Consider the following 22,280-nt stretch of genomic DNA (forward strand, 5'->3'; position numbering starts at 1 on the left):
GGGCAGTCCCCTTTTGATCCCTGGGTCATAGGGCTGCTTAATGTATGCAGTTGGAGAAGGGTGTCACCTAATAAGTTAATTATTTATAGGATCAGTTGCCACCACCATTGAATCCTACCACTGGAAGGGCCAGCCCCTTGCCCAGTGGCAGCGGAGTCTGAAACCTGATTCTAATTTGGGGTCTGGTTTTTGGGACACCCAAGAGAAGAAGTTCTTGAGTATTACTACCCCAGGATATGGAAAAGGAGAGAAATCCTCTGATCTTGGAGACGTTCATAATACCTGTGCCAGAAGCCAGAGCTGGAGTGGTAAAGGTGGCACCTGAGAAATTTTCAGGGAAATGACCCTTGTCCCTCCCCTCTGCCCTCAGAGCTTCCAAGAAGGGCTGCCTCCTTTGCTCACAGAGTGATGCTGGGGTGCTGTATGTCTCCCCACCCACTTCCAGGTCCATTTACTAGCAGATCAGGGATGACCTCCTTTGCCTTATTTTAGTCGGTTTGTCTTGACCTGGGTAGAGTCGGGTTTTTCATTTCTGTTCCAGAAGGAGAAAGCATGGCGTTTGCTTCCCCAAGGCAACAGCTTCAAGGTGGGGGCATTTGTCTCAGATAAGACACTAAGTAAGCTGTGCTGATATGTAATAGGATTGCCAATAGCCTGCATGTATGTAATTTATAAAAATACATATATTGAGAACAAGGGCTCAATTTTTTTTTTTCTTTTAAAGATAGGGTTTTCAAGACCCAGCAGGTAAAGATGCTGACATGCTTATGGGAATCTTTTCATAGAACTGATCTGTTGCCTCTGTAAGGTTGTTGATTGTTGTGTTTAGTTGTGTTTTTTTACATTCGAGGCACAACATACTCTCTCATACCTATTGTAAACTCCTTTTAGATTAAGTGAATGTAATAAATGCAATAGGTTTTGGAACAAAAGTCATAAACACAATTTCTCACTCCAGTAGCTGTGATCAGAACAGCTATCATTTGCTGAGCTGGCCAGGAGTGTGGAGAGCGCACATGGCTATAATTCTGTGTTTTGGTGTGTGTGTCCTTTGTCTAGCAGATGCCATTTCCCCTCCTAAGGGCGGTCATTCTACCTCCCCCCCGCCTTCTGCTCTCCTGCCCATTCTGGATCCCAGATCCCGGTGTTGCTCTAATGCTTTCCCCGCTACTCCCTTGTCCTCCTCTGTTGCTGTCAAGTCATCATAGCGAATAGTAGTAACAGGGCCGTTTACTGCTGCAAGGTACGTGGCAGATTTGGAGAGGAAGTAGGAATCCTGGAATATTTGACCCCCAGTTAGGTGGAAACTGAGGCTTGGAAAGGTCAAAGAATTTCCCCCAAAGTCTCACATAGCTTGGGCTGGAATCCATGCTTGTCTGGCTCCAAAGCCAACACCTTCTTTACATTCCATTCCTGTTGCTTCCCTTGCTCCCAGAAGGTCAGAGAAGCACCATGATCTCCAGGCTCTGAGCTGGCTTCTAGATTTTAAAATATTGCTGAATAAGTTCTAGAAATTGCACGATTAGTACAAAGAACTCCAGGATACCCTTCACCTACACTCTCTGTTAACATTTTGACACATTTCCTTTGTGTATGTACATACTATTTTTTTCTGAACTATCTGAGAGTAAATTGCTAATAGGCCTCCCCAAAGAGCCATCCCAAGGAGACTCTGCCTTGTAATTTATGAGAGCATCGAGGCCACCCGGAATGAATGCCGCCTTCTGCCCCCCATCCAAGTGTGGTTCTGCCCCCCCTTTCCTCTAGCCTGGGACCTCCCTCCAAGGAGGGACACCTCTGAGCTTATTGCTTTCGCCCTCAACCTTAATCTGAGTTTTTCAAATTCAACGCAGACCCTAAAACTCAACTGCCTTCTTGGAAATTGGCTCTCTCTAGCACCTAAAAAAACCGGAACCTCTTCTTGGCCAGGTAACACAAAGGCAAATCAAAAGGGGCTTTCTGCAGGTTTCTACCTGTTCTGTGAAGAGGGGGACAGAGGGGATTCCCCCCCCCCGCCCCGTTACCCAGAGCTGCAGCTAAACTGTTGTCCCCGCGAAGTCCAGTCTGTTTGCAAGACAGTTACCAATGCCGGTAACCTTTTCTCTGGCCACTGCCTCAGATGAAATTCCCTTTTTAAACAATTAACACTTTTGTTCTTACTTCCTTTGGTATAAACCAGCTCTGTGGCTATAAAAGGACATTTTGAAAGTGGAAACCAGAAGGAAAAAATGTACTGTCTGGTCTGTGTGGGATGAAGGGGAAGGTGCAATTTCCCTTATCTGACAGGTCCATTAAAAGCAGGATTTAGAATTTATTCACCAGTAAAATTTGTTGATTTACCCATTATGGTGAAAATGAGCTTAAATATCTATTTGAGCCATGCATAATTCCTAGCCTTTTTTTTTTTTTTTTTAGAACTAGAAAATCAGGGAGGCCTTTTAAAAATGTAGATCGCATTTGAAGACAAGATATCTTGGGAAAACAACCCAAATGTCTGGATGAATGGATAAAGATGAATGTGGGATGTACATACAGTGGAATATTACTCAGCTTTAAAAAGGAGATTTTGACACCTGCTACGACACGAAAGAACCTTGGAGACCTTATGCTGATTTAAATAAGCAGGACACTAAAGGACAAATATTTTATGGGTCCACTTATATGAGGTTTCTAGACCAGTAAATTCATAGAGACAGAAAGTAGAATGGTGGTTGCCAGGGGCTGGGGGCACGTGGTGGTGAATTGGGGAGTTTCTATTCCGTGGGTACAAAGTTTCAATTATAAAAACGTTCTGGATATGGATAGCCGAGGCTGTTAGTTGTACAACATTGTAAATGTATTTAATGCCACTCAACTGCATAATTAAAAATGGTTAAAATGGTAGATTTTGTGTTCTATTTTGCCACAACAAAAACAAAATTTAAATGCCCCACTGGCATATATTTGTGTTTGTGTGTGTAAATATGGACAAGTTGGCCCGTTACTTAGTATTGGCATTTTTTTTTGACATCGTTAGGATTAGATGCTATGGAATTAGAACTAGAGCTTCTGGTTGGCATGTATTATTATTTCTTCAAATTTTCATTTGCTGAAGCACAACCTCATTTCCCTGCCTGAACTGGGGAGCTGAGCATTTTGAGGAATTCTTATTTCCCAGTGGGAGGAAATGGTACGGCTGTGAGTTAGTGTTGGGGCGCTCTGTGCCCACATACTGGCCCACACTGGCCCAGGTGCCCAGGACAATGCTAATGTGAAGGCAGTTTACGCCCAGTAGGTCCTTCCGCAAAATCTTGCAAGGATCAGCTGCAGCCTCTTTCTCTGAAGCATGCAGCCTTGAAGGGTCGGCTTGAGATGAGACACACACCGGGGCTAGCTTTCCTTGGTGCTTGGTAGGTCTTGGGTTTGTAAAGCTGACCTCTGACTAGTATGGTCGACCTTCCCCGTGCTCTTTTTGCCCTGTTCCTTTTCACTTTGTTGCCCCAGTCCTTCTTTTAAGTTAAGGAAGTTAAAGTGGAAAGAAGTCAAGAGCTTCCCCCCACCCCCACCCCAAACTACACAGGTGGCGAGGGTCTTGTGGTGTTTATTGTATTCAAATCCCTAATGCTTCTTATCTGGTTCTGATTTCAGTAAGTGCTTTCCAGAACTCAGAAACACGGAAATCTGCCTATTTACAATAGGAGCTGTGCTGGGCTATTGGGAAAAACCCCCTGGAAATGAGAAAGTTCCTCTTTTCTGTTCAGGGATGGATCCTAATATATTGTGCTTGTCAAATCCAGACCTTATCTGATTCCCCAAAGACCGACTTCATAATGGCGGAGAAGGGTTTCCTCCCCCTGTGTGTCTGAGATCGAAAGAGGAAGTGCTGCTTCCTCCAGCACTGGCTTGTATTTTTCTTAGGATGAGTAGGAAGTGTATTAAGTAGTCCTCTAAAAGCCTCCACTGCCAGGTCGCTACGCATAGCTAGTAGAACCGTGCAAAATAATTAGCTGAGAAGGGCGCTTCTCTCGGTGTTGAATGATATGTACGTCTCCACACTTCCTGTTCACTTTATAAGATGGAAGAGCCAGGGATCAGAGTCCACGTATAGGCCCGTATTCTAATTCTGTGTTCACCCAGTAGTTTTACAACAAAGTACGTGATTTGTTATGTTTATAAGAGAATCACTGCTCCTCATTCTTGCCACAGCTAGCTGAGTCCAGCCACTGGATCTTGACCCTCACGTAGCCTAGGTATTTGATTACAGATCCTAGAGTCCTGGAGCTTTTGATGGCCTCTTCATAATTTTTCAGAAGAGGAGACTGAGTCCTAGAGAACCTCGGCAACTTGCCCACAACTTGTGTATTTCCCCACCATTACATTTTTTTCCCCCTTCACACCCTTCACTAACTGCTGAAGAGCAAAAGGAGGCTGTTACACATTTTATCTAAAGCATACAGATATTGCATATCTTAGCAGAAACCAAACAATTAATAATTTTGCTAGCCTCCTCCAACCTGAGAAAAGCTTTGACAGATGTCGTATCTTTAAAAGGCATTTACTGGAAGTTTGAATCTTGGCTGCCAGGTCCTCTTAGTAAGTTTCCTTAGAAGCAAGCAGAATATTTAACGTCTCCTTGATCTTGGGGTGTGCTTTTCAAACAGCAAAAACGGGGGTGGGGGGGTTCTTATCTTGCCACCAGATGGCATCCTTGTGAATCAGGAACCGGTGGAAGGATGGCATGGAGGGTCCAACTACAGGGAAGCTCCCGGTGGTCCAGTGCTGAGGGCCCTGAATAGGGAAGCGCTTTACAGCAGAGGACCAGGTGTGCATGCTTTAGCCACGGATCCCAATAACAGCCGGAAAAGCAGGAAACGCCAATACTCCAGGAAGGGGTGAGCAACACAGGTGACTTAGCAGTTCTGGGTTTCTCCAAGCACGCACCTTACTGATTCTGTGGTTAAGGCAGAAAATAGAGGAGCTGACTCGGCCCCCAGGAGGAAACCGCTCTCAGTAGCAGAGGCAGGAAGGGCCCAAACCACAGGTGAATCCACCCAGGCTGCAGAGCCCACAGAAAGGTGAGTGGGTGAGAAGGTAGGATGGGGGCGATGCGGCCTGACCCTGCCTGCCCAGAGGAGAGCACCACTGTTTCTGGCGGGCCATCTCTTTCCAGCGCTGGGGAGCCTGGTGAAGCGCTATTCCTTGGCCATCCATGGGGATGCGGGACCCACAGGTTATACCAATGGCCCCTTTGGGCCACAGATATTTTTCTGAAAAGAGGACCCTGGAACGTACTGTTTTCACCTTGGCTTTGGTGCCTTTAAACTCCAAATGGGCTCATGCAGGTACCTCATGGCCGCCTATATCAGCTCCCAAGGTCAGGTGTCAGCTGCACAGGAGCCTGCAGCAGGTTCTGCTTTCCGGCCTTCCCTGCTCATCACCCCTCTCGCTGTCCCTGCCTCCCATCCCTCTTTGTTGTTCTCCCGCCTCTGTGGCTGCTCATGCCCCCATTCTAACTCGGAGCCCTCTGGGAGCCATGGCCGCCCATGCTCTCCAGCTCCGAGAGCCTTCCCTCTCCCTCCTCCCCCTGCCCCCGGCTGGCCCCGAGGTTGCTCTCCCCCAAGAGCCTGTGCAGTCAAAGCTCCTGTTCTCCCACATCCCGGGACTGCAGGACCACTGGGAGATCCTGGTGCCGTGGGCGTGGGGGTGGGGCTGGGATGTTGGTGATTCCCACGTCAGGCCAGGATTATAATGAGTGATGCAGGGTATGGCCTTGCTCTCTATCCCCCTTCATGTCTGTCAGTGACCAGTCCTGTGTCCTAAGGGTTGTGAGGCTGGTTCTCTGTCCACTTCTGCTCCCCTCCCTGCTGCCGTGTCCTTGGAGATTCTGGCGTTCATCTAGAAGGCCCTCTGTACCACCTTGTCTGGAATTCCTGGTTCTCCTTTACCAGAGGCATTGCCGTCTCTGCCCTACTCCAGCCACCTTGCACCTGTCATTTCCTTTCTGGGCTCTCTATTTGTCCTCCCCACTCCCTCCCTGGATGATTTTATGAACACCACTGGTTATCCCCTCCCCCATATCACCAGCTGTGTGCTGGTGAGTATGTTTGTGGCCCTAACACAGCCCCCCCACTCCAGCCCAGTTTCCAGGATGTCCCAGTGCCACCCACTCGTCCAAATATGCTTCTAATCTGTTCTTCCTTCTCCATTCTGTTGACACCCCAAGTTCCCATCACCTAAGCCAAAATCAGGTGTCCTTTCTTCCCCTTGCTTCTTCACTGCCCAGATCCAGCCCACCCCAGGACCCTTACCCATCAGTACTATCTTTCACTGCTCCCTGAGGGGTCCCCCCAAGCACGCATCAGTAGCTCCCCAGCAGGGTGGGCTCACCCCCTTACTGTGACAAAGGGGACCCTCCAGTGATCCTGCCCCCCAGGACCTCTGGCCTCACACCTTGATGCTGTAGCGATTCTGAATGATACTGTGATACTAAGCACACACCTTAACTAGGTCTGTGATAATTTGCTCTTGTGGTTCCCCTCACCTAATAGACCTTTCTCCTCCTCTCCCCTTAGGCTTGAACAGGTCACACATACTCTCTGAGTTTTGAGAATCCATTCCTGACCCTCTTCTCCCCACTCCCATTTCCCCATTTGCTTTGCTGGCTTCATTCTACGGCAGTTCTCTGTGTGAGTCCATCTTCCCCCATGCTCTGTATTCCTGGTCCCCAGCCCCACCCAGGACAAATAGTAGGAGCTCAGTTACCATTTCATTAATGAAGACAGTTTCAGAAGTGCTTGCTTTGTTACTGATCTGTCTCTGCCAGTAATGACTAATGCTCCAGCATTTATTTCCCTGTCCTTTGGTTCCCTTCTGTCAATTAGTTCAGAATCATTAGACTGGCATTGACATATACTTAAGAAGCTGCTTTTTTAAAAAACTGCTTCAGTGAAGTCTTCGCTGTTTTGTGATTTTAAACTGACTTTCAAACGCTGCTCATTTTACAATGGTATATTGCTACAGCTTGAGACCGTCCCTGTCTCATACTGTAATTTTGTATAATTACTACAAATCCTGTACCTAACGTGATACCAAGCCCTGGCATGCAAAAAGAAAATTTCTTTAGAACTAGGTACAAATTTGCACCGTGCCAAGGAAGTGGTTTCTGAGTCTGCAGACATAGGAATATTGCAGTGAAAGACTTAAGACAGTGAGGACATCATGTCAATTACTATTTACCTCGTGTCAAACCTGAGTAGATTTTAACAAATGAGCTCTTTCCAGGTACATGCTTTAATCTCTGTATTACAAGGTTAAAGATCTATCTGAACTCTCTCTTACCCAGAAAATCCTTTGGAAATAGCAGAGTTGTGAATCGGGAATCACGTGATGCAGTAGGACTGCTCTCAAACTTGTCCATGGAGGTGCTCTTAAAGGTTGGGGGTAGGAGCGCCTGGGTGGCTCAGTCGGTTCAGCGTCTGCCTTCGGCTCAGGTCATGATCCCAGGCTCCTGGGATCGAGCCCCGCATCGGGCTCCCTGCTTAGCGGAGAGCCTGCTTCTCCCTCTCCCTCTGCCTGCCGCTCTGCCTACTTGTGCTATCTCTCTGTCAAATAAATAAATTAAAAAAAAAAAAAAAAAAAAGGTTGGGGGTAGTAGGGATTTGGGTGGTATGTTTGGGAGTATATAGCTGTAAGGTAGTTTAGTTTCTTTGAAAGCTCATGTTTTTCCACCTGAATTTATTTTACTTTCTATTTGATGATATGTAATATAAAAAGAGTATTTAAAAATCAGTCACTGACAGAAATCGGCCTTCAAGAAGACTGGTTAAAAAGCATCCAAGATCAGAGAAATACTGCTCTGTAGGGTGATGTCCCAAATTACCTTCCCCTGTCCTGTACTTGTACAGCTAATAAATGTAGGGATTCCCTCATGGATTATTGTCATCTCCTGCATTCCTGGCGCTCTGCGAGGCTTGGAGGATGGAGGTAGAAAACAGACTTTGCTTTGGATTCTGGGAGCTTACCGTTTTGGGGGTGAGGTAGGAGTGGGGGGTTCCTCATAAGATGAGCTTTTCCTGACCGCCACACACCTTCATACTCAAAGCTTTGCCTTTGCCTTTCCCCTCCTTGAATGCACATCTGAATGTGGACGCGTGCAAATGGACAAAGTCTTGCTGGCTCAGCTCACATGGCCCTTCCCTCTGGACCTTTTCCTGGTGCTTCTGGGCAGAATAGTAGCTGCTCCCTTTGAGACCTGGGACGTGTTTATCAACTTTCAATATTTTTATTTCATTTGTATTGGCTTTGTCTTTGAGACTTCAGTGGTTATGGTAGCATGAACTCAGTACAGTAGAGTGGGCGCCATTCTGGGATCCTCTATCCCATGGTTTCCTTCACTTTGTGTGGGTGATCCAGAGTGGATTTACAGGCTCCCCCCCGCCCCCCCGCTGCACCAAGAGCATTTCTTCAGATTTGTTTGGTTTTCACTGAGCTCTCACTCCCCCCACCCCCACCCTAGCTTTATTCTCTTTCCAGTATCATCTACTTGTTTTTAACGCCTCATGGGTGTTGTGGGCAATTACTAGGATGCTTCCATCTTGGTTTTTATCCAGTTTTTTCCTGTGGGGATATAAAAGTATGTCAGAAACAGTAGGATATACAAATCATTAGCTTTTTTTTTTAATCACGAATTGTGTTTAAATAGTACGTGAACTAAAGAGTCGCCCCACTACAGTGGAGCTTTGAGCTTTGTCTTACTTGCCACTCCTGCGGTACTTCCTCAAAACCAGAACAGGCCTCTCCACGTGGCTTTGCCTCCCCGCTGTTATTTTACCTGGTTCCTTATATTCATGTCCAAAGGAGAAAAGGTTTTGAAATGACTTCCTTACTTTTAACCCCAGCTATAAATCCAGTCTTGGCAGCTTAGACGTTTGCAAAGTGAACAAAGCCCTTAGGAGGATCTTTGAGAAAAGATTTGCAATAACGGTCGACGTGGTCCAGTCACTACTGAGGGGACTGGGGAGCACCTCCAAGCTCAAGCAGGTGTCTCTCACTTGTACTGGTCATTGAGAACCTTCTACAGGACAAGCCCAGCCTGGACTCTTCAATGAGTCTCTTGATCGACAGAGCACAGAGACTACAGGTGTGTCTTAAATAGTTTATTCTCACTTAAGAAAGATGGACAGCTGCTTTCCTTTTGATGGAGAAGCAGAACCTTGTCTTTGAGCTTTGGTTGACCTTGAGTTTGGGATGACTGGTGGGCGTTCTCAGCCTACACCACACCCAGAATGCAAGCAAGGTTTGCAGTTTCTAACTGCAGTTTCCTTCAGTGTCGTGCCTGTGAAACAGCACTGGGGATGCAGAGCCCCCCGCCCCTGGTGCGTGAGCCCCCCTCCCCCAGTCTTCTCGTGTTTCACCCACATTTAATTGGACACTCGTTTTAGTTGAGCCACGATTAGAGTGTTTCTTTGTTATCAGAGAGTCAGCAGCTCTTTCTCAACACACACGCACTCCTATTTCATCAATTTTCATAACATGCACTTAATTTGTATATAAAATAGGCCACAAGTCTAACTTCGAGAAACAGGTTTGAGAATAAGACCACGTGACTCTGACGATGCGAGCAGGAGAGCAGAGGCGCCGGAGAGAAGAACCTAACAGTCACGAGCACTCAGAGTCCCCTGGGCAGGAGTCCGTGTGGCTTGAAACTGAGGGCTTATTTAGCCCAGAAAGTTAGAAGTGCTTTTATGAATGCCTGCTCTGTGTACAGGAGCAGAGGGATGGGGACCAAGATGCCGTTCGTGTCCTCAAGCACAACGGTGTGGAACAAATAAAAATAATGACAACAGTTAATTTTTTTAAATGATACGATTTAAAACAAAGTTAGGGGGCTCACAAAGGCTAATACCAGGGGTCAGAGTGGTCAGCTAAGAAAGAGCCAAGGTAGCTGAGAAGGGTTGAGGCTTCACTGGCCAGGGCCTTGAAGAATTGTTGTTTTGTTTAGTATTAGAGTTTTTTTTTTTTTTTATTGTGGTAGAATACACATAATATAAAATGTACCATTTCTCAGTGTCCAATTCAGTGCCATTAGGTACATTCACAGTGTTGTGCAACCATCACCACTGTCCATTTTCAGAACTTTTTATTTTTTTATCATCCCACATGGAAATTCTGTACCCATTAACCTCATTAACTCCCCATTGCTCCCTCCCCCTAGCTCTTGGTAATCTTATTCTACTTTCTGTCTCTATGGATTGGCCTACTCTAGGTGCCCCATGTAAGTAGAACCAGACCACATTTGTCCTTTTGTTTCTGGCTTATTTCATGTAGTATCATGTTTTTGAAGTTCATGGATGTGGTAGCCTAGGTCAGAACTTCCTTCCTTTTCATGGCTCAATGATACTCCATTGCATGCACCTGCCTCATTTTGTCTGTTGATCTGTCGACCTGTCGACGGGCACTTGGGTTGTTTCCAGTTTTGGCTGCTGTAGACAGTGCTGCTATGAACATGGGTGTGCAAATACCTGCTTTTAGTTCTTCTGGGTATGGTTCAATTTTACACGAGCAGAAGAGGTTATAGAGGGTATGTTGGCTTTTATCTTGATATTGTTAAAATCTTGAAACATTGTGGACTGTTCATAAGTGCTCCTTTTCTCCCTTATTTATGTTCTTTGAGAGCAAGGACTACCTTCTAGGTTTGGCACTTAGCCAGGTACCTGGGATAAATGTATAAAATATTTTTTTTGTTTCTGGAGTTCCTAGTCCAGAGCCATCATACACTATGGTGTAGTTGGTCCCCAGAATGGTAGGTTTTGCCATCTTTTTTTTCTGGCTCATTAATTGACATATGTTCAGAGAATAGAAAACAACTTTTAAATTAGCCTTAGCCAAACATAATTAGGGAAGTACATTTTCTAATGCAGAGTCCCGATGTAGATAAAACCCAATTCAGCAAACATTTGTTGAGAATTTGCTATGTACCAGATGCATTTTAAAATGGTAATTTCAAAAATATATAAATAAACAAAATGTGTAATTTCAGAGCAATTTCAAAGCTCAGTTGGAATACCTTATTGGTATTGAATTTTAAATATAATAAAGGTAGGTACATACCTTTTAATATGAATCTCTAGCCTTTTTTATTGTGAGAGCATCGTAACAACATTCAGGATAGTTTAGAAAAAAGAATAAATAATACCCAGAGTCCCGCTCTAATATAAGCTCTATTTTCATTTTATAGGGTGAGTTTGAGGGTTGAACTTACACATAATTTATTTTGAAAATAAAACCCTTAATGTTTCTGGTGGCAATTATTTTAAAATTTTATTTTTTAAAACCCTAGAAGTAAAGCAGAAACCAGTGATCTCAAATTTGGAGGCTGCTTTTGGGAGGTATCCATAGCAGCTTAATGGATGAATGGAACCACTCCCTTAGTGGTGCAGCAGAAATGACATCTGTCCTCTTTCGGGGATAGCCCAGTGGACTGTTGAGACCCGTTACAGGGGCTGGGTGTTGAGGAACCTAACCTGTCCCTCCTTCGATCTTCTCTGTGTTCAGGGATCGAAGGGAATGTTTTTATGACTTTGCCAGGGGAAAATTACAATTTAAGATCCTTGGAGTAGATGGAGGAGGTAAGCCCTAGATTTAGACCACACGTATCAGTACAGAAGGATGGGTGATGGGGCTGGACGTGTTGGACGGAGTTAGGACAGGTGATCGTGGTTAGGGACCAACACCCATGAAAAGCAGGGCTTTCCGCATGGCAAGAAGGTGAATTGGTGGGGTCGGTGTGTTCTGGGGACACGGGCGGAACGATGGGCCTAGGAAGGAATGGAGCTGCTTACAGGCTCCCTAGCCAGCCAGCCTAAGAATCTGTCTTACTGGCGAGGCAGGTAAGGGTCCAGAGGAAGCCGCTAGAAATTAGTCCCGTCCCAGTGCTTTGTAAGCTGTACACGATGTCAGTGTTAGCTGCTGCCGCCTCTGGTAGGGTTTTTGAGGCTGGGAGTGGGGTTGTTGAAAGATGGTTGTTTTTTAGGCTGGTGGATCTCAGGGCTATGAGGTCTGATGAGTTGGGAGTGGGGTGCCTGGAAGCACGGAGATCTTTTAGGAGAGGATGTTATCTGTAAGTGGCTAGTCTGGGGTGGGGCAGCAGGGGTGGAAAGGCAGACAAGGATGAGAGGCAGAGGCTCCAAAGGAAAGACTGCTAGGATTTGCTGCCAAGGAGGCAGAAGTCAGGCGGGAACCCGTTTGGGAAATGAGGGAACCGTGTATATTCATAGGAAGTGAGTAAGGCAGGACTGACTGGAGGGGTGATAAGAGGTTCTGTTTTTAGAATAGTTGTGTCTAACATTTATTATGTATTTTCTATGTGCCCCCAGACAGTTCTGAGTGCTTTGTATAGTATCCTTATGAAATAAGTTCTGCTACTGCCCCGACTTTGCAAATGAGGAGACCAAGGCACAGTTGATTGGTAACTTGCCTGAGGATCACACGCTTACTCCTTGGCAGAGCCAGGATGCAAATCTAGAGTCTTAACTCAAGAGCCAAGCTCTTCCCGAGTATGCTTTACTGCCTCATTATAATAGCCAACATCTATTCAAAGTGCCCTGTCCTGTGTTAAGCTCCTTGTGTGTATTTGTCACATCTGATTCCCATAAGAACTCAGGAGATGAGGGTATTTTTATCATTTTCCGGATCTGGAAACTTGGGCACAGAAGTTGAGTGGCCTGCCTTCGTCACACTTCCATTGGCATGGTAGGTCTCCGGAAGTCAGCAATATTTATTCAACTGGATTGTCCTGTCTACATATGCACTCCTGAGAAAGCCGGATTGATTGAAGTATATTGCGATATAAATTCTTGAAGAATTTTTGGATTAAATTTTCTGTCAACATCCCTATTTGCTAGGAACTACTCCCTTTTTAAAAGGGGATTAATAATTGAAATAATAGTGTCTCCAATTATTGCTGTGCCCGTTTCCATTATTTGACTTTAAAAACAATCCCAGGCACTTTGTTTCCATATTCTGGCCCCATCATTTAGATGCTGAGCCTCAGTGGGGACGGATGGTCTTGTCTATAGTACTTCTTACGTTGTTGGTGCTTAATAACATTTGATGATTGTCATCAACCTTGTTGTTACCTCCTGCGACTTGAGGTTTGCTGAGGGTCTTCAGTCTGGGTTGTACTTGGCATGACCTCGTGGAGCTGCGATTAAAGCCATGGTCAGAAGGTGCCCAGATGCAGTATCTGTCTGGGTAACAAATTGGAATTGAGACCAGTCATCTCTGCACCTGCAGGGGAGAGTTTCCGTGCCTCTTTAGAGCATCTTTGGTCTGTCCCTCTCCACAGATTCTCCTCCCCCTATCTTCACATGTCAACAGGTCTCTTTTGTAACTTTTAACCTCGTTTGACTGCAGGTCTTTTTCTCTGCCCTCTGGTGTCATCGCTCCTCAGAGAGAGGTCTCCACGTAGAGCCTTTAACCTCGGAGCATACAGAAATTTCCACTCACCTGAAATTATACTCTTGGGTTTCCTGCCGTCTCTTTCTCACCAAATGTAGTCGGTTCATTCCCTTCACTTTTGTTGTTCATTCCCTTGATCTTGCTCAGCACCTGCCCTCGGACCCACCACCTTTTCTTTGAAACCTTCTTCCCTCTTGAGCTCCCCCCTCCCTCCCTTCCTTCGTGGTGGTGGTTTTTTGTTGCTGTTGGTGCTTGTTCATTTTTGTTTGATTTTTAAGTCTCAAATCTATACCCTCTGAGCTGGAAGAGCTCTGCAAGACTGGTACTCTGTGCATTCCTCTTTTTTCCACAAGCCCTCACCCTTGACTGTCTGATCCTTTCTTTTCACTTCACACATTTTTGCTCTTCCTCCACCATCTGCAATGCAGGCCATGAGGTGAGAAGGGCGTCCACTGGCCAGGTATGCCCTGGGAGCAGGGCACTTGCCCCTCCTGTCCCCATCTGTTTCTGCTCATGTCTCCGCATCCCCAGTCCTGCCAGACTTGTGGAGAGCTTCCTGGCGTGGCTCACTTGCTGCTTTTGCCTTTTACTCCTCCTTCAGAACTCAGGTCACTTCTTGTCTCTGACCTTGTATGAGTGTGGAGGGGATGGATACCCATTTCGCCTGTGACCCTGCGGAAGTGGTAGAAAGCTACTCCCCACCCCCCACCCCCAGAGGGGGAGTTCTGTGACCCTGTTGCTCTAGCCCACCTTACCCAGGGACCCTTTCTTCCCACTCGCTCACCCAGGTCATATGGGAGTCAGGCTTTGTAGTTTTAATTACACTATAACCTTTAATGTGTTTTTCCTCTGGTAGTTAGAATGCATCTTTCATCTCAGATCCTTTACTGTAGATCTCATTGCTTCTGCTTACCTGAGGACCAGACCTCTTCACAGATTTCCTCAAATCTAGAAGATCTCTGGTATCTTACTGCACATGTTACTTTTTTACCAAAAAACATATAGTGTCTCTGCATGGTCTTTGTGTTCCCTATGGTGTATATATGTCCGTGGCACGTGTCTGTCTTCTCTTTCACCTTTTCTGATATGGTCAAGGTCCAGCCCACTTCTTCTTCAGCTTAAAGCTAAAACTTGTACCTATATTTCACTTAATTCTGACACATGAGCAGTGTGTTCTTTAAACTCTGGAGTGTGTGTAACAACCCTGGTGTTGCACTTACATGCACTCACAAAAGCTCGAAGCTTTTGCAGATCATAATTAATGAACAGATATTTGCGTTCATGCAACAGATGGATGAACGAATGAATGAATTGGCTGCCGTGAATTCTCTGAGGTTCAAGTTTCATGTTCAGAGTCTAAAGTTTGCATCTTTAAACTAGGAAACCTGTCTAGGCATTAGTTTCATTAGGCAGCAACCCCACCTATGTCATGAAATATCTCATGGTCTGATCTTTAAAATGGGATTTTTGTGTTCTGCCTTATTGTTTGAAACTCTTAAATAGGTCTCCTTTTGATGAACATCACCATATAAGGAGAATTGCGTACACATAACTGAATTCACAGCCTAAGCTATGTCAGGGTCATGTACATTTTGCTAGAAGAGTAACTGGCCAGTGTGTGGTTTTTGTTGTTGTTGTTGTTGTTGTGTTTTTGTTTTGTTTTGTTTTTTATAGCATGGGGTTTTGTTTTTGTTGTTTTAAGCTGGGTGTCAGCATGTCACTACCATTGCGATGGCCCATATTCAGAGTAGAAACTTGACCCAGCTGTGTGTTTAACCCAGAGAAGGCCAGGGCATCCCACAAGTACGGCTCGCATACCCAGTGTGACCCTCGGGATTAACTGAGAGTTGCAGAAGATGATTTTCTAGATGAACTTAAGAAACTTTATTTTATTTATTTATTTATTTATTTATTTTGGGTGCAAAATGGTGGTTTTATTAAAGCACAGGGACAGGACCTGTGGGCAGAAAGAGCTGCTGCCGAACTTAAGAAACTTTAAACAGAACTCTTTCTAACTATAAATAGCAGGGCAGCTTTGTCCTATTTTTATTGTAGAGCACACAGAAGATGGAAATCAATATTGGAAGAAATGCTTTATTTCGCCAAGGAAAAAGATCATACTCAACACGATTCTTATTTTTCTTGGCAGGCTCTTCTCAACCATCTGTGAGTCCAGGGGAACTGTCTCTACCATCCATCCACCCAGCAAAATCAGAGTTAATAGTCAGTGTTGGTGACGAGATTAGGCTGTTATGCACCGATCCAGGATTTGTCAAATGGACTTTTGAGACCCCGGGTCAATTGAGTGAGAACACACGCAATGAATGGATCACAGAGAAAGCCGAGGCCGCCAACACAGGCAATTACACGTGTACCAACAGAGATGGTTTAAGCAGGTCCATTTATGTGTTTGTTAGAGGTAAATGTGTGGCTTTCTTTCATGCTATGCTTTAGAGAACTTAATATCCTGTTCTTAATTATGGATGACATATAGATGGCTGAGCCAGAGAGAAAATATTACTGGCTGGGTCTCAGATGCCTAAAACAAATTTTTCTTTGTTAGTTTCCCCCCATCTTTTGATACATCGTGGCCATGGGTATGACTCCAGCTGAAGGTCTGCAAGGCTGCAATACTCTTCCTAATGAGATTACAATATGGTTAGCCCATTTGTCCTGGCACTGTGAGTAAACCCTGAGAATAAATTAGGCCCTTTGGGAAAGCTGCATTTTAATGCCTTGAGATCCTAGATACTCCCACTTAGTAAAAACACTTCAGGAAACTAAAGGCCTCTGAAGTCCTAAACAGACCAACACTTCAAAAGAACTGACCCACTTTTAGGGAGCAAATTCCAGAAAAATAACGCAGTCAGCTAATCACCCCATGTCCCCTCTTAGGTTCTTAATAGTTGTCAGTTGTTTCATTAAAAAACAAAAAACAAAACTGTGACCTCTTAGAAACAGAAGAAAAATATGATCGTTGGATTTCCGTATCCCATTTCCTATGATAAACTCAGTGATTCATCTGTGTTTGTGCTTTTAACATCCTTGTCAAGAGGAGGTTTGCTGACAGTGGGAGGCAGGAAGAATCTTTCTGTTGATGTAAAAACAAGTACTTAAAGCTTTAAGAGACAGACCCAGGTTATAGGAGGAGAACTAGTGTCCGGGTTCTGGTCCTGAGTTTGTGCCTGGACTGGAGCTATCATTGAAACAGGCCAGCGTAGGAGTCCTCACCCATGATACTGTGGAAGAATAGTGAATAAATTTGTCCTAGATGGCAGATCTGAGCAAGCTCTAGAGTTTCAGTTTCTCACTGAAACATTCGGATAAGATCATCAGCTCTGTCGTCCTCATGTAATTGTTGTTCAGGAGACAGAATTGTGCAAATTCGAGCTCTATCAAGGGTTAATAAAGTTGACTCCCATAGTGTTCACTATAAAGAAGGCTGCTGGGAAATTGACTCTGCCTCCCCTTAGTTTATCTGTTATTCTTTCCTAGGTGGGTAGCTGAAAAATACACATGGATAAGGCACAGCTTAGCCTCGGGGTATGGTTCCATAATGGTTGGGCTAACCTGGGTGCTGTTCTTTGACATTCAAGAAGGTACTCTGGAATTTCCAGGTGGTCATGAAGTATCATTCTGCATATTAACACACTGGGTAGACGACTGACTAAATGGGGAAAACGGCTGAATTAGCCAAGTCAGTCTCGCAGAGTTCATGGATTTTCTTTAGAAGGGAAGTCTTGCTCAGTAACTTAGCACTCCACTGAATTATTACTGATTTAAGATGTTTGGATACTTAAGTAAGTTATGTTACAGCCGTGAAGGAAATCGGGGCATTGTAGGAGCTAGCGTTAAGCAACTGAAAGAGTAGATGGGAAAATAAACAGCGATGGCCTTGGATCTTAGGTCTGCCATCATGAGGGACTTTACTCATAGAACAAATTAAGCTGGGAGGTGCATAATTCACTCTGGGAAAAAAAAAATTTTTTTTTCCAAAATTAAATGGTAAGTATATTTCAATGATGTCAAATTGATTTTTGTGAGACACCTGAATTCCAGGTGGAAAGGACAATTAAAAACCATTTTAAACATGATCTGTTGGCCCAGCCATCTATCTGTATTATCTTTACACAGCAGAGTTGGCTGTACATTGTGTATATAGAATGAGGTTTGTCTTTGCTTATAGGAGGTCCCAGTCTGCCTGAGGCCTTTCCAGTCCACACCTGGTGTCCTGGCATAATTCTTAATAGCACTCCTTTTCACTCACAAGTGTCCTGGTTTGGATGATACTTACTACAGTATTCCTGAAACTCATAAGCTCCCCTTGGGAATATGGCTTCATTTGATGTCCAGAAGTTTATATTTATACATACCTTTCAAGGAATCTGAAGGGTGAGGCCCACATGACGTTTGTACAGGGTGGCCTGCTAATAGTTTTGCAGATTTTATGCGGAAGCTGCAAGATCCTGGAGACTGGGGGCTCTGGAAAGGGGCCCCCACAGAGAGGGGTAGAGGAAGAACCCTAATAGGTATCATCACACTGGCTTAGTCTTGGCCCATCCTCCTTAGAGTATTCCCTGTTGTAGAAGAAGAGTAACTATTGTAATAAAATATCCTCAGAGTTTTAAGAGCTCAAGTTGCAGTATCCATTGGACTGTGGTATGTTCAGCCTTTTCTGGGCCGTGTCACTTTTTAGGAGAGTCACTTTTTTCAGACTTCGGTTTCTTCATCTCTGAAATGGTAACGATAGTGCCCATCACATGGGAGTGTTTTGAGGATTAAATGAGATAAAGCATAATGGTCTGAGCTTAGTGTCTGACACGTGAAAGGGGTTAACAAATGTTCACTGTTGCTTAATTAGTACTACTTGGATGAATTCAACTTTAGCTTGCAAAGAAAAAAAATCAGAGTCCTCTGAGATCTTTTAAAAATGTTTTCAGTACCTGTGACCAGCCATTCGAACTACTGATTTTTTGATGTGCTTTAGATCCAGCGCAGCTTTTCCTCATTGACCTTCGCTTGTATGGGAAAGAAGACAATGATACGCTGGTCCGCTGTCCTCTGACAGACCCCGAGGTGACCAATTACTCCCTCAGGGGATGTGAGGGGAAACCTCTTCCCAAGGACTTGACGTTTGTCACTGATCCCAAGGCTGGCATCACGATCAGACACGTGAAGCGCGAGTATCACCGGCTCTGCTTGCACTGCTCTGCAGACCAGAAGGGCAAGTCCGTGCTGTCAAAGAAATTCACCCTGAAAGTGAGGGCAGGTAGGGGCCCTTTCTCTCTTTCCGCTGGGAGGCGGCACCTCCGTCGAGGGAGAGGCGCCTTCTCTCTTCTCCCGGGTGCATTTTAGTATCGGCAGTCAGGCAGCTGGCCCTTCATCACTTGCCCCAGCTCCCAGCTCCCAGCTCCCATCAGCTGCTTGTGAATTCTTCGTTTCGTAGCCCCCAGTCCCCACCACCAGTCCACCCCCACCACCAGTCCACGGCCACGTCTAGCGGAGACTGGCGTTCAGACCACACCGGGGACAGCTGTGAAAACCGACCTCAGGACACGCAGAGTCTCATAACTGCATGAGGTGTTCCTTCCAAGAGAACCTCACTGGGAGGCTTCCCTTCGGCTGTTTGAAAAGATTAGCATATACATGGTTCACTCCTTGATTGACTATTGATGGAGGGATTGACTTTCTCCTCCATGATTTGATTTTAATGCATTCCCAAGCTATTCCCAATCTGAAGAGGAAAGTACCAGCTGAGTATGGACCTTGTTATTATGGGGGCATTATGTAGATTATTTTCGTAGCTGGAAGATGTCTAGATTTTGTATATCCGAGATCATCAGATTCAACACCAGTTGGCATACAGCTACCGAGTAGTTTTTTATGAAGGCTTTTGAAAAAGTATGCTCATTGGGATTAAGGAAAGTTTGATTATTTAAAAAATGGAGATTATCAGGGGCGCCTGGGTGGCTCAGTTGGTTAAGCGACTGCCTTCGGCTCAGGTCATGATCCTGGAGTCCCAGGATCGAGTCCCGCATTGGGCTCCCTGCTCAGCGGGGAGTCTGCTTCTCCCTCTGGCCCTCCCCGCTCTCATGCGCTCTCTCTTTCTCTCTCTTTCTCAAATAAATAAATAAATAAATCTTTAAAAATAAAACAAAATGGAGATTTTCAGAAATGAGCAAGAGGTTATTATTATGGCACATGGGAAAGATGTCTGTTTGGTGAAAAGAATATGATTAGTCGTAGGTCACGTCCTCGTGAGACCATCAAGGTTGTGTGAGGTAAAGATTAAAGCTGTTTCCCTATGCCAGGGTTTCTCCCTATTTCAAAATAGCATTGTCCAGCAGCATTATCATCTAATGCAGACATTCCTGTCGTTTTCACTCGATGCTGACGAATTTGTTTGAAGGATGCCAGATTTAATTGCTGACGTCTTCAGATCTGCAAGTAATGCAGACCGGTTAGTGCCACACTTGATACCTTATTTGAAAGACCACCAGTAAGGTGTGTGCATTTGCGGAAATGTGGTAAGTGAAAATGGCCCAGGATCGTAGAGCACGTGATTTGAGGGCCCCGTTTCTGTTTCTTCCAGCCATCAGAGCTGTCCCGGTTGTGTCGGTGTCCAAAGCAAGCTCTCTTCTTAGGGAAGGGGAAGAATTCTCTGTGATGTGCTCGGTAAAGGATGTGTCTAGTTCTGTGGACTCCATGTGGATCAAGGAAAACAGCCAGGTGAGTTGAGTGGCTTGTTGCCTTTGTTTTTCTCGATACATCGTTCTCGCCACGTGGGAAATTGGAAGGTTTTCCCTTAAACCAGTCTATTCATTGTCCTGGGGAGGCTCAGGGGGAGCGTCTGTGTGAGGTGGGGCTGTGTCTGGGCGTGTGTCGAGATGCACCCTTTCGTAACACCATATGTGGATGTGTACATTCATTATTCGTGACAAACGCGTGTCATTTTGTCAGTTTATTTTGAGAAAATCGAAGAGAGATCTTGAGACTCCTGTTATTACCACGTGCTGTTTCTTTAACTTTCATAGGGAAATTTTTAAGAAAACTTCTGATTAACCGCATAAGTCCTTTGACTTTTAAGACTATTAAAACCATCCAGGCCAGATTATTTAAAATAGTGGGAAAAGTTGTCGATTTTTTTTTCTCTTCCATATATAAAAGAGTAAATGGTCTCAGATAACCAACCAGGGAGCTCTTTCCTTTCCCACAAAGTGGCCTATCCATTTGAGAGATGGGTTTCTTTTTGTATTGATCTGACTCCCCCCCCCCCCCCCCCAGGCTGGTTACCTGAGATCAAGTTGCTAATGTTGCTAATGGTTTTCTATTTGTTTTAGTCACTATTAATAAAATGGTTATCTTTAATCTGAAACATTTGGACATGTTTAAGTTCTCATTCATTTAACAAATGCATATTGAATGTCTACTATATGTTAACTGCTGTTAGGCATATCTTAAGTAAATTTTAGCCGGTTATATGACGTTTCTTTTTTTTTCTTTCTCTAAATACACATTAGTAGCAAGGTCTTTCAAATGTCTAATTTCCCAAATATTTCACTTTAAAATTTCCATCGACTGAATATTCAATAATCTTTATTTGCATAATCTTGGCCATCTAGTTAATTAGCTGTCATGGTGGTTTTTCTTCAGTACACATATATTCACTACATTGGAGAAAAGAAATAATATATTTTCCTCCTCCTCCTCTTCCTCCTCTTCCTCCTCCTGCTCTGTATTTAACATTGGCAATTTCATGCCTGTTTAAAGAATTCTTTGCTAGATAAGTAACCATGGTGATTAGCGTAATGCAAAGTACTGCGATAGTATTCACGTAGACTTGTGATGGATGATACCTTGCTAATGAAACCTGCCGTTGACTAGGAGAATGGATTGTACTAGAGACTTGTTCTTTCAAACCAATGGATCAGAGAAACAAGTTTTAGTTTCCGTATCATATAATTTAATAAAAACAGTAGCTTATGTATGAATTTTTGACTAACCTTATAGAACACAGTCCTGTATTAATTGGCTTTCTATAATCCTTGATTTCAGATGAGAGAACAGTTTAGACCATGTGTGTATTTGAGCCTCTGCATAACTTGAAAATTAGCCTTTTTTCGATAAGAAATTAAATTGCCCCAGGCAGTTTTGTTCTGAACCATTTTTCCCAGGAGTCCCGCATGCCATTCCCAATTAATCCACTGGCGCTGGAAGATAAGCCTTCAGTGTTGGGAGCTCTTTGGGGAAATCCCAGTGTGCACCTCAAGGGTTAAGGAAAACCAAATCACATGCAAACAATATGTAATGTGTGACTTGCAGATGGGGCTCATGGCTCTATGCCAAGGTTCATCCATAAATCTTTTGTTGATATCCTTTGGCTTCATTTGGAATACTTAGCACTATCAAAATTATCTTAAAAATCCATGGTATTTTATACTGACCATTTAGAATAAGTTTAACTCACGGTGAAATTTAGGATAAGATAACTGTTCTAGAGTTTTTGCAGTCATTTGTTTTAAAATGTTAAGAGAGTCTTAGAGTTGATTCAACACTTGCGAATCTTGGTTAGCTTTTCTACTGCCTGCTACACCCTTGTATTTTTACTTTTTATTATGATATTTGACAGTATCCTGAATTACGGTCTTCAGGGTTAGGCGTTGGTATTGAATCACTTAGGACCAAGCTAATCCTTCTCGCACTGATGTGTTCATTGTTCCTATTTAGCTCCCTATTGTAGACCCTTGGGCTCTTGCAAGAACTAGAAGGAAGACATACCAAAAATCTAGAATGTGTTTATGTTACCTGTCCATTGTCACTCTGCCTTTGCAGAGACGTCTGTG

At 44.4% G+C, this 22,280-nt stretch overlaps 1 protein-coding gene across 5 annotated transcripts in view; it reads left to right on the forward strand.

Annotated features, from left to right (window-relative positions):
* Nucleotides 1–22,280, forward strand: part of KIT (KIT proto-oncogene, receptor tyrosine kinase) — an 82,994-nt gene that overhangs the window by 19,121 nt on the left and 41,593 nt on the right. For all 5 annotated transcript variants that reach the window (XM_036090664.2, XM_078068634.1, XM_036090666.2 and 2 more), the window contains exons 2-4: nt 15,587–15,856; nt 18,425–18,706; nt 20,030–20,166. In XM_036090664.2, the coding sequence (XP_035946557.1) occupies nt 15,587–15,856; nt 18,425–18,706; nt 20,030–20,166 (689 nt within the window). The remainder of the gene's footprint in view (nt 1–15,586; nt 15,857–18,424; nt 18,707–20,029; nt 20,167–22,280) is intronic.

The sequence above is a fragment of the Halichoerus grypus genome, chromosome 3 (assembly GCF_964656455.1).
Source record: "Halichoerus grypus chromosome 3, mHalGry1.hap1.1, whole genome shotgun sequence".
NCBI lineage: Eukaryota > Metazoa > Chordata > Mammalia > Carnivora > Phocidae > Halichoerus > Halichoerus grypus.